At 39.2% G+C, this 12,008-nt stretch overlaps 1 protein-coding gene across 1 annotated transcript in view; it reads right to left on the bottom strand.

The window, feature by feature from the left end:
- COL9A1 (collagen type IX alpha 1 chain) overlaps nt 1-12,008 on the bottom strand; it is a 66,780-nt gene that overhangs the window by 37,885 nt on the left and 16,887 nt on the right. Inside the window, exons 7-15 of the mRNA XM_008637620.2 lie at nt 11,907-11,927; nt 10,794-10,868; nt 10,207-10,242; nt 10,035-10,097; nt 8,037-8,090; nt 7,399-7,434; nt 2,100-2,123; nt 1,742-1,795; nt 128-181 (exon numbers count right to left, since the gene is read on the bottom strand). Of these exons, the coding sequence (XP_008635842.1) occupies nt 128-181; nt 1,742-1,795; nt 2,100-2,123; nt 7,399-7,434; nt 8,037-8,090; nt 10,035-10,097; nt 10,207-10,242; nt 10,794-10,868; nt 11,907-11,927 (417 nt within the window). The remainder of the gene's footprint in view (nt 1-127; nt 182-1,741; nt 1,796-2,099; nt 2,124-7,398; nt 7,435-8,036; nt 8,091-10,034; nt 10,098-10,206; nt 10,243-10,793; nt 10,869-11,906; nt 11,928-12,008) is intronic.

The following is a 12,008-nucleotide window of genomic DNA, read 5'->3' as shown; positions in this document are numbered from 1 at the left end:
ATGGAAGATCAAAATCCTTCTGAAATCCCAAGGTCAGCATTCAGCTGTAGAGCTTGGGGAGAACCTTCGTTCAAGCAGCAACAACACAAAATTCAGATGTAAGCACATATTAAACATAATCACTTACTGGAGGACCTGGAGGTCCTGGTAGCCCTGGTGGCCCTCTTTTTCCTGGATCTCCCTTAAAAAGGGTAAAATAATTTAGTTGACTGATAGTAATAATGACAACCAGTAGGCACATATTCAGACCACACAACAACAGTGAGAAATTAAGAGGCTGCAGAAGGACAGACTAGGTAGGCATTTCAAACATCAACACACAACACGGCCCCCATAACAGAATGGGAGAACCATTTTTTTTAGTAGAACAGCAGCCATGTTGTGAAATAGGAGCTACAAGAAAACCAAAACATTTTCACCTGCTTTAGAAAGCTGAAACACCTGACCACAGGATCATCTATGCACTCCTCCTCTATAACTGCTATTAAGTTATGAATGAAAAGAATACTAGTAAATGGCAAAAGTGCCCAAAGTGGAGAGAGGGGGAAATCCATTTTTTCAGAGCACAAGAAGAATTTACCAAGTTAGAATTTTTCCCAGTTTTGTGAAATTTTGATGCTGAGTGCTCCCATAGGTTATGTGGAACCTCTGGAAATTATTTTTTCTGAATGTTTTTAATTAAAATAGATCTAGTAATTGGGCAGAGACCACTTTTGAACTTAATATTGTCATTTCAATAGTATTTTTTACATTTTATTAAGTCATAAATGCAGTTAAGAAGATGAATATAGAAAAATTATTCATTAATTCTCAAAATGCATGAGCTATAGAGCCATTCCTTTCCATGCAATGCATAATTACATTGTGGGACTCATTATTACAATGTGTTATGGAGGCTTGGGATGTAAACAGATTCAGAGACCAACTGCGTTAATGGTTCACATGCAGCTTTAGAAAAGGCATCATGGATGCAATTTCTGATTCAGGCAGTCTCTGAACTACCAACTAACTGCCAGAATTTGTGACAGTACGACAGAAAAATGCCATTTTACAAATAGCCCGTACACTTCCCTAGGTATCCATTTTTGCCCCTCCTACAAACAAGACAGTGAGGTAGACGGCTCATCTTCTGAAACAAATTGGCAATTTTTAATATTCTTTTAAAATTAATTTATATAATTGCATTAAAAAGTAGGTTTTATTAAACAAAAGTTTAATGCTTTTTCAGATTTCAAGTAGAAAAATACCAGTTGGTATCTACTTCCATTTCAGTAAAGTGTGGCGTCAAAATAAGACAGTGTGGTGGAACTGAGTGCACAGTTCTGCAGTAAGGTCAATAGATGGAGCCACATTTAAAATGAGACCAAGAAGAAGTACTGAATGGCCATGTTCACTGATATGCAAATAAAAATCAGTAGTTTGAGTAGTTAAGGTTTACATTTCCTATATTTCTGGCAGGGCTGCTTTTTGATTTCAGCTTTCCTTGAATAAGAAGAGTATGGGACACTCCATGAAACATTTAATTCTAATCTGACAGGTGGCCCTGAGTTTGTGCTATTCATTGTTTTTATTTCTGATGAGCTTCAAACATAATCCTTCTTCTATCAGTGATCACTGCTCAGGAAAAAACCATTTGAAAATGCTGTGATAGCCCAAATAGTATTTAGATAACCACTTTTTCTTTAAGTACCTTCTAGCAGTTGAATAAACCTACATCTTCAGCAAACACAGTAGTACTTACAGGTGGACCAGCACGACCTACTTCTCCGGGAAGTCCTGCTGCACCTGCTGGACCCTACAACAGCCAAGGTAAATAGTATTTTTATGCCATGTAATACCTATGTAACAAACATCCAAGGATTGAGAACATGTAATTCTCACAAACTATGCCTTCAGACACCAATATTCTTGCCCCATATACCACAGACCTACACAACCTCAGTGGTAGCTGAAGAGAACATACATAATAGACATAGAATGTAAAGATTAAAACTCTCTTTTTTTACTGAATTACTTTTAATTATAGTATAATAGCTTTATTAAATATTCAAACAGATTCATTGAACAGTGTACTTATGAATTGTAAAATTGATACTTACAGGTGGTCCAAGAAGCCCCTTGCCCTGTGAAATATGAAAAAAAGGTCAGAAATATGGGGAGGGTTCCAAACTTAGTTAAGCTGTTTTCCAATAATAGAGTATTTGGGACAAAAAAGGTGTAAAAAAACCCTCATCTGATTCTGCAAAATAACTTTCAAAACTTGTTTAACTACTGTTAAAAATCAATTTTATTATTAGATAATCAGTATCTGTAGAGAAAATTAAATTTCTGATTAACTTGCCTTGCAGTATCATTACATGTATTTATAAACAAAGATACTTCCACAAAGGAATGAAGACATTAAAGGCTTTGTGTTTAGATAATTATCAAGTACCATGATAAACATATCTATGCCATAATAATTTCCTTCTAAAGGTACATTTGAATTTATAACAAAAGATAACTTTTTTCCCCCAGTGCTTCTCTGAGGCCTAAATCCATTAAACTTAGGGGTTTTGGTAATCAGAAAGAACACCAAACTTCTCCTGTTTACATTTTCCATCAGTATTGTTCTGAATCATTTTAACGAGAAGTGTCCAAGATACAAATGTGTTTCTGCCTGTTCGGATGATACACTCCCTCTAAGAAAACAGATCCCTCAGTCTTGCATTGTTAAAGCAAATGGAAAATTTTACAGAGAATAGCATCAGTGATATGTATGAAACGCTAAAATAAAAATCCCAAATACACTTAAACATGCAGGAGATTTGATGTAATAAGGCACCTGGGCTGAATGTGAGTTAAAAAGCCACAGAATATCAATCCAGGGTTGTATTTGTAGGGCTGTTTAGAAAAGTCTGTATAACGCAGGCAAATTTTCAAGCATTCATCAGAATCATTCCATTTTAACCATTTAATACACAGCAGAAAGTAAGCTTGCATAACCTACATAATCCCTTTTCTATTGCTTCACACTTCCTTGCTACAATTCATGATATTATACGTATCTACGTTTGACTATACAAATCAAACTTTCACTGCATCACATATTCAATAATATCTAATTATAGTATCACCTGCCTCTGAAAGGAGGAAACCACCTGCTTGAAGGTTCTCATTGGAGTACCCCTTCCTAACGCACCCCCTAACAGTGGCAGGGAAGGTCAACAACACCAAAAGAAGCAGCTACAGCTGAGGTACCCAGCCCACACAGCAGCCCAGGAGGCAGCTGTCCCCTCCTCTGACCATTCCACTGCATCCCCTCACCTTCCTAAATTAAGACTGCAAAAAGCAGGGATTCTGTCCCAGCAATCAATGCCTCCCCCTCACACAGATGCTCCATCCTTCTGGCCATGAACTCTCTACAAGCAGACCAAGTTGCAAAGCTGAGAGCTCCAGGCCAATTGACAGTAAGGACGTACACAGAGCAGTTCCTGGTCCCAAGCAGCTGTCCACACTCCTTCCTCTGTCTGTGTAAAGGGAAAGCCTCTCCACACAGCCTGGGACTGCAGCCTTACCTGCCCAGGTGCTTGCTGCCTGCTTTGGAGGCACTCATCTGACCCACAGAGCACATCGAGTGCACAGGCTTGGGCAGCAATGCAGAGTCTGTAATCCCCTGCCTTAGAGACACCTGCCCCTAGATCTGGTAAGTACTCCTGCCATCCACCACGGAGACTCCAGTATTTTTAAGAGTACGCTGTGCTGGATGCTGTGTTTTAGTAGACCTTAAAATATTTTCACATTCTCTGTCACTAAATACACACAATCCTCCCCATATGCCAGATGTGTAAACTACTAACAATATATCAGTTCACGGAAGAGGTAGAGGGAACTAAAGGAGAGAATGGACTGAAGGGTGCATTACATGCACTTAAATGTAGCAGCCCCAGGTCCATCTACTAGGACCAGGCCAGAGACATCAGCATATTAAAATTACTTGCATAAAAAAATTACTTGAATTAATCAGAGTAATTCTAAGAACTTTGTAACCTGTCATTTGGAAGATTATCCACCAAACAGATGAGACAAAGGGAATAAATTAAAACAAAATGATGAAGCAGCAAAAAAAATACAAAAAAGGGGAAACTTAAGATGATAACTGAAGATTGTCAGGGTACATTCTGGGGAAGAAAAGGTGACAGAAGCAGAGAAGCAAATGCTGTATATAAAACTTTATGTCCTTAACATTCACGCTTGAAGATACCCGCAAGTCCTAATTTGGCTGATAAATGCCACTGGATAAACATGGAAAAAAGTGATAATAATTTAAAACTAATTAGTGTTGTATCCAAGCCTTTTGGTTTTCTGTTTGCATTGAGCATTTTAATAACTTAAGCAAGACGTTCTGTGAGAAATGAAGTCTTTGGATAACCATCCAGGGACTACTCCACTTGCAAAAAGCCACTGACAGTATTCAAAGCAGTGCATAATTACACCTAAGCACTCAATTAATCATGTAGCTAGTATGCAGAGTCATAATTGTGCTCACTATGTTTCTAGTAAATGAGGTTTCATGGATCAAACTGAAGAACTGCAAAGGTTAAACAGCCCCATTACTTCACATTTGTAGTAAGAGCTTCTCCAAAATTCTCTGAATCTGAAAATCAGAACCAGCACACCCCAGCACTACCATTTCTACTTCTTTTTTGTTTCTTTTTGTTTTCAGGGTAGGTGGGTTTTGTTGGGGTTTTACAGGGGGTGGGGGGGAGGAGGATGTTTGTTTTGGTGGGGATTGGGGATTGTGGAGTTTCTTGTTGTTTTGGTTTGGGTTTTTGTTTTTGTGGGTTTAGTTAGCAGGTATAATCTCACTAAAGCTAAGATGACCAGTGCTGGCCATTTTTGAGAATCTTTCAGTAGCTGCATGATTTCTTCAATAGCATACAGCCATTTATCAGATAGAAAATTGCATTTATACAGGCTTTCCTAAGAGATTTGTTTTGAGCATTAATCTCTGCATAGGGATTCAGCATGTATGGGTTAACAACTGTGGAGCTACAAAATCAATCACTAGGCTTCCTCCTAACATGTGAGGTCTAAGGATTAATCTTAAAAAGTACAAGGGTAATGACACAAGGTGACTAAGTATATCCATCTTTTCTCTTTTAAATAAATTGGAAATTTCATTTCCTCATTATAAATATTCCTGCAGATTCACCTGAAAAAGCAGTTGCTTATTAAGCAGAGACAGAACAACTCCAAAGGCAATCCCTACTGAGGTTCACTGAAGCGTTATCACCTTAAGACTGAAAGTCTCAGGGCAAACAAAAATCACTCAGCTTTGAACAATGGTCCAAAATCTTATCAGATTTACTGCTTTTACAGTCTCAAAATATGGTAACAAAACTCCTGCTGCTCTGAAAAGAACCAGCATTCTACCTTGACAAGTTGGTTCCATTTCCTGCTTTCCCAAATTAAAGTCTCTACCTCTAAAATGAATTAACCCTCTTTATACATGTTTTGTGCACCCACTTATTCTGGAGGGTCTTAAATTAATCATTCTTGCATTATTCTGTAAATGGTGAGCTAAAATCATGTATGTTTTCCCCAACTCAGTTTTTATTTCAGTTGACAGGCTAAAATACCACAGTACTTTGACCAAATATTTCAGTAATTCAGTTTTATTTCCCCATTTTTTGCTATCATAGAATCACACAATGGCTTGATTTGGAAGGGAACTTAAAGATCACCTAGCTCCAATTGCCATGCATAGGGACACCTTCCATTAGCCCAGGTTGCTCAGACCCCCATCCAACTTGGCCTTAAACACTTCCAAGGATGGGGCATGCAAATCTTCTCTGGGCAACGTTCCAGTGCCTCACCACCCTCACAGCAAAGAATTTCTTACTAACATCTAATCTAAACCTACTCTCTTCCAGTTTGAAGCCATTTCCCCCTGTCCTGCCACCACATGCCCTTGTAAAAAGTCCCTCTTCAGCTCTCATGTAAGGTCCCTTCAGGTACTGGAAGGCTGCAATTAGGTCACCTCTAAGACATGTCTTTTCCAGGCAAAACAATCCCAGTTTTCTCAGCCTTTCCTCATAGGAGAGGAGCTCCATCCATCTAATCATTTTTTCCCATATCATCTCAGTAAATACACCTGACAGAGTTTAACTACTTCTTCTTTGCAGCTAGATGTTATAAAATGCATTGCAGACAACCCAGAAATTATTTCCCCATCTAGTTGACAGCAAAAAAAACCAAGCCAACAAAAAAACAACAAAACAAAACAAAAAGCACACCTCAAGCCTCTAACAGAATAATGTAGGAGTTTCAGTCTACCTAGATCCTACCTCAGTTCTGCCATTTTTTGTGACTAAATTTAGCTCATATATTGAGCCTACAGACCAGCCAGCCACTATAAAAGTATTACCTATTTTCCAAATTTTCATGTAAGAATCAGCATCCATGAAAATTAAAGTGGTTTATTAAGAAATTAAATCCACAAAGTGATTCATCTTGAGTTTGAACATGTCTATAATGCCATACCTTCAAGAATAACTTTATCATTTTCTCTCTGGCCAAATAGCAAAGTAATTGTTTAATATAAATTTACTGAGAGTTAATAGGACAAGGTCAAAAATACAAATACACAAGGAGTGTTATACTGGAATACAATACCTCTTCTATTTAATTTAAATAATTTCTCCAAACTGAATATATTTTTAAATTAAATTTTAATTATATGCAGCCTTATTATAATTTCTGCTAGTCATCTTGTTCCATCACTCATCTTCCTTGGGGTTTTTTCCTAAGCTAAATTTCTACATGCCAACAATCATTGACGTCTTCAACTTGCAAAACTCCTAAAATTCACGATTATTTTCAGCCCCTAAAATGGTTGTTAAGTCCATCTTCATGCCAATTGGAACATTACTCTTTGCATGTCCTTTCTCATGCTCTGTCTTGTTTCCATACAGAGCAGCAAAGCAGCACAAGGAGTCTCACAGAATTTACACTTCAGTGATGCCATTTAAACACACGGCAAGAAGCTGAAAACAGGAATAACTGTAGACTACTATATGCAAATGAAACATGGGCTCTCTCATCTCCACAGCATTTTCACAAAGAGATGGAAAAGAATGTATAAGTCCAAAGGTGTAAGTCCAAAACTTGGGACCACATCACACGTGCTCCTTTCTTTTCTGCAGCATACAAACCAAACATAATCTTTCAGTAATATTTGTACACTTAGATATAAAGGTAAAGAGGTTCCTTAAAGTACTACTTTCGTAACTTACGAGTTCTTTGAAACCTCAGAAATACTTTGGCATTTTTCTTCCCTACATTTAATGGTAAGAAGCCTTCATATTAATATTTAAGGCACAAAAATCCTCCTCGTGTACTAAATGCATTACTTACTGGAAGTCCACGAGCACCTGGAAGTCCTGGCTCCCCCTTTAAAAGATAAAAAATGAGTTTTTAAGAGGCATGAATATCAAGTTTTGTAAACAATATACAGGAAGATGTTCTCTCACCTTTTGGAGGGTATCATTTAGTGGGCATAGTCTGCAAGTATTATTCACTTCATTAATGCTATGCTGGTTTCAGTAAGACTTGATAGAAAGGAAAGACTTTCTCAGTATTAAAAAGATGCAGCCTCAGGCCTTTTATTCCCCCAACCCAAAAATTCAAGCATGCTTGTTTCGCTGACTTTTGATTTATATTTCATTTGTTTGATTGATGATGAAGTCAGGTTTCACTGTTCTGGTTCCCTCTGAATATGACAATGACACAATTGTAATACAAGATGGAAAGGGCCTTACCATTAGTGAAGATGCTCAACCTTTATCTCAACAATGTAATGCCAGCCACCATTCCTTACTGCTGGTTGTGGGAATGGAAGCTTCTTTGTACTGTGTGAAAAGGGCCCAGTACATAAGTATTCTATAGATATTTTAAGACTTTAAGAAAGGCTGCAGCATCTTATTTGTCGTATAGAAAAAACAAAAATGCTGCTTTAAAAAAATCCATCATTTCATGCATAATTTTGTTCCTACCTTCTGTCCTTTTGGTCCTGGGGCTCCACGTGAGCCATCAGGTCCAGTGAATCCCTTTGGAAGTAAGGTATACAATGTTAATGCAAGGGTTATGCGTTTTTCTTAATCACAACAGAAAACATTATAAAACACAGAGGAATGAAGCTATGAAATGAAATTAGTAACTGCAGGAGACTTGCAAGCAAAATATTTATTTACATGTACAGATAGAACTGTACAAGTTCAAAGTACTAGCTTCTGGTGACAAACATCAGCACCTGTGCTATGTATCTCCAAGAATTACTCAGTTAAATCACAAATTAAACATGTGATCTCACATGATCTTATTTCCTCTTAACGGGAGATTGATGAATTTATTTCATGGCTAAGGTTAAAAACAAAAACTGTCAGTGTTGTCCATTTCAAATAAAAGTTTCATTGACAACAACAACAAAAAAACACAAACAAACAAAACCCCACAAAGCTGCCAGGCTGGATTTAAATTTACCCTCTGAACTTGTCTATCTGACTAAAATTAAAAACCAATCATGATATTATAGCCAGGAATTTATTTTGAGTTCGTATTTTTCCTTTTGTTTCCAATTTTATAGTCAGCTTATATGGCTTAGAAATTTCCAGATATTAACGCTTTTTTTTTTATTATTCCAGATAAATGCTTTTCTTTTATGTTTATCTAATACTTTCATTTTTTTGGTACACTTCCACTTTTTTTGGTACATTTCCAGCAATTCAGTGTTCACACAATTGTTCCGACAATTTGATTTTGAAACCTTACATGATCATTACAAGTAATTACTGTACAGTACCTTTTCACAGTCTATTAAACCCGACACTGAAATAATTTTTGAAATAAAATGAGATTGAAAAATCAGAACTGCCTCACCAATTAAACACAGAAGGCATTATACATCTAAAACCCCAATTAAAAGTTGAAGGCACAGTAAAAGTACAATAAGGTCTCACGGTTTTTCCTCAAGGGAAAATGAAAAAGGTTCAATATTTCAAAAGACTGTACTCTAGTATTACATTTTCACTCATCCATTAATATGAGGAAATATACAAGTGTGAACAGATACCAAAAGCTGACCTGAGTTTAGTGCATTCTGTTTCACATGATTGTGTGCCCATGAATTTTGGCAAGGAAAATAGAACTATGCCCTAAATGAAAATTTTAAGACGCAATGATTTTTAAAGAGCTGCTTATAGGGTGTTGACCTGTACAGATGGTTTGTGGGCCTGTATGGTTTCTAGGAAAAAGTGAAGTGGTATGAGACGTCACTCACAAAGCCCATTTCCTCTTACAGATACGACATTTGAGCAGTTTAATTGAAGACTCTTCCAACTCCATGTCCACTAAATCTCTTCCCAAAAGCAAATTAAATATTAACCTCTAACAGCATTGCAACCTTAAATAGATACTAGGCTTTTTCATTTATATAATTTGCAATACCCCCGATACACTGGTTTATTGCATATAATCTTCATTTTTGATATTTTAAATATTTAAAATTTTAAAAGCTTATGCAAATTAAACATAAAATTGCCTACCTCCTGGCATAACATCTAAGTACTAATGCAACAATCTTGATTCATAACAAGAAATGCTTTCTAACAGTGGTCTCAAGAGAGAGAAATACGAAGTTTCCCAAAAATGTTTGAAGGCATTTTTATCACTACAAATTTATTCAGGAGGTATGACCTAACAGGCCATCAACAGTAGATGATGTTGGAATTTTGATCTTCTCTATTATTTTCCACGGGACAGGAAGATGCATCAGCAGACCCTCCTCATGCCCTTGCTGCCCTGCCCTGCAACCAGAGGTGGCTTCCAGAGGCGGCAGCACGAGTCCTCCCTCAGACCGCTGCCCAGCGCCCTCTCCAGGGCCAGGTGGCAGCACCGACAGCCCTTGTGCTTTATTTATTTACTCTTGGAAAAAAAAGAAAAAAAAAGAAAAAAGAAAAAAATAAAGAAAATTCTAGAAAATCAAGTGTACTCACATCAGCTCCTGGCTCTCCAGGCAGCCCAGGGGATCCTGGTTTGCCTGCATCCCCATCTGGACCCTACAAGATTTAAAGGGACAGTTAAGTATGTTTCACAGAGGGGAGCAGAAACAAAACTCAAAACTTCTTCTCCCACAGAAGCAAATGCAAAGTAGCTGAAATCACTTACCGGTGGACCAGGGGGGCCCTTCGGGCCTCTCTCCCCCTACCAAGATATGAAAAGGAAGGTATTAGTCAGAACTACAACAATCGTCCTTCATGAAAATCACTGATTTACAGATTATCAGAAATAACCCTGAACTGACTCTTATTGTACAAATTAATATTAAATCTATATCATTTCTATTACAGGCTAACATAAATCATCACAGAAACTTTGACAGGAATCAAGGGAACACACGTAGTAGCTCCTATCAGGAATAACGCCAAAAGTCCTTACCATGATTTAGTACGAGTGATTCTACGTAATCCCTTTTGAGACTAAATTTATAAAACCCCTACACCCCATTATGGCAGATAATCACAGCATATGATGCTGATTACATAAAATAAATAATCCTGAGTTTTCTATACCAAAGACAATCTGAAAAAGCTGCTTTCTGCTCTCACTTCAGCCCACTACAGAGTATGAGACCCATCATTTCCTTCATGTATCTGCAGCCAAATTCAAGATCCTCAGGATCAAATGCTGACAGACAACACAGACACACCTCAAGGCATTTCCTCTTTCCTAGGCAGGCCATGGGAAACACTTACATCAATGCCATCAATACCGGGAACTCCTGGTGGCCCTGGTGGACCTGGGGGGCCTGGTGGACCAGGGGGACCTCTCTGACAAGGAGTAAAAAAAAGGAGCAATTAGAGCCTGGCAAGTCACAAGCCAGTCTGGGGGACCAGCACAGTTAGAGGCTATGGGTTAGTCAGGAGGTCACAGCTGTGAGAAGGAGCTGCATCCTCACCCCATGTGTATCACAGGCCCTATATCCTATTTTGACTGTCACTGTGAGGACTGGCAACACTGCCCTCACCAAGGGAATGGGGAAGGTGTTAAACCCCCCTCCCTGGGCCCAGCCACTCTTCAGTGCCCACAGTGCTGGCAGGGCCAGGTGGCCTCCACTCCCCACCCAGCAGGTTCTGAATGCCGCATGGCAATGACAGGATGGCAGAAATAAAAGTGATCTTTGAGAATCAAACACCGAAATTCACTACACTAATTACTCATTCAGCCAACACAAAGGAAACAATCTTCCTAAGAGTTCATACTAGCAAAGAAAATTTAAAACAACCCTTTCCCTGCTTCACTGACAGGCTCAGCAGTTTTCCCTGTTAATGTAATCCTGGTTCCTCAGGATTACATTAACATCTACAGAGGCACTTTCTCAAAGCACCAGGCTCCCGAGGGGAGGCAGCAGGCGCCGCCAGCCTGTGGAAACTCGGGGAAAGGCTGTTACAGGTCTCCGAGCCTATAATGGGGGGCTCTGTTCTTGGAGCGAGCTCGGCCCGCGGCCCCATTACGGGGCTCTGTGAGCAGGAGGCTGCCCCGAGCCCTAAGCCTGGTCCCTCGCTCCCCACAGCACTGCTGCTCTGGACACTTTTCCTCCACACACCAGACTTCCCAGAAATATTTCGTCCAGCGGTAGTTGTATCTGGAGCTCAAGCGCGGCCGATGTCACCTGCCCTGTGCTCACCAGGTAGGCACACACACGGTACCACCGCCCCGCGGCCAGCTCGCCTCTGCAGCGTCACCCACAGCTACTGGGGGGGACAGTGGGACAAACACCCTCCGGCGGTGGGTGCCAGGGCACGGCAGAGCAGCCTTCGGTCCCTCTGCACCAGCACCCCGAGCTCCGTCCCCTCTCTCGCACTTACCTCGATTCCCGTCTGGGTTATCTGCGAGGGGGAGAACAAAACAAAACAAACAAACAACAACAACAAAAAACAAACAAACAAACAAACAAAAACAAAACAAAA

Source organism: Corvus brachyrhynchos, unplaced genomic scaffold (assembly GCF_000691975.1).
Source record: "Corvus brachyrhynchos isolate BGI_N302 unplaced genomic scaffold, ASM69197v1 scaffold136, whole genome shotgun sequence".
NCBI lineage: Eukaryota > Metazoa > Chordata > Aves > Passeriformes > Corvidae > Corvus > Corvus brachyrhynchos.
The sequence above is the reverse complement of the archived record's forward strand: the minus strand, read 5'-3'. Positions and strand labels throughout refer to the sequence as shown.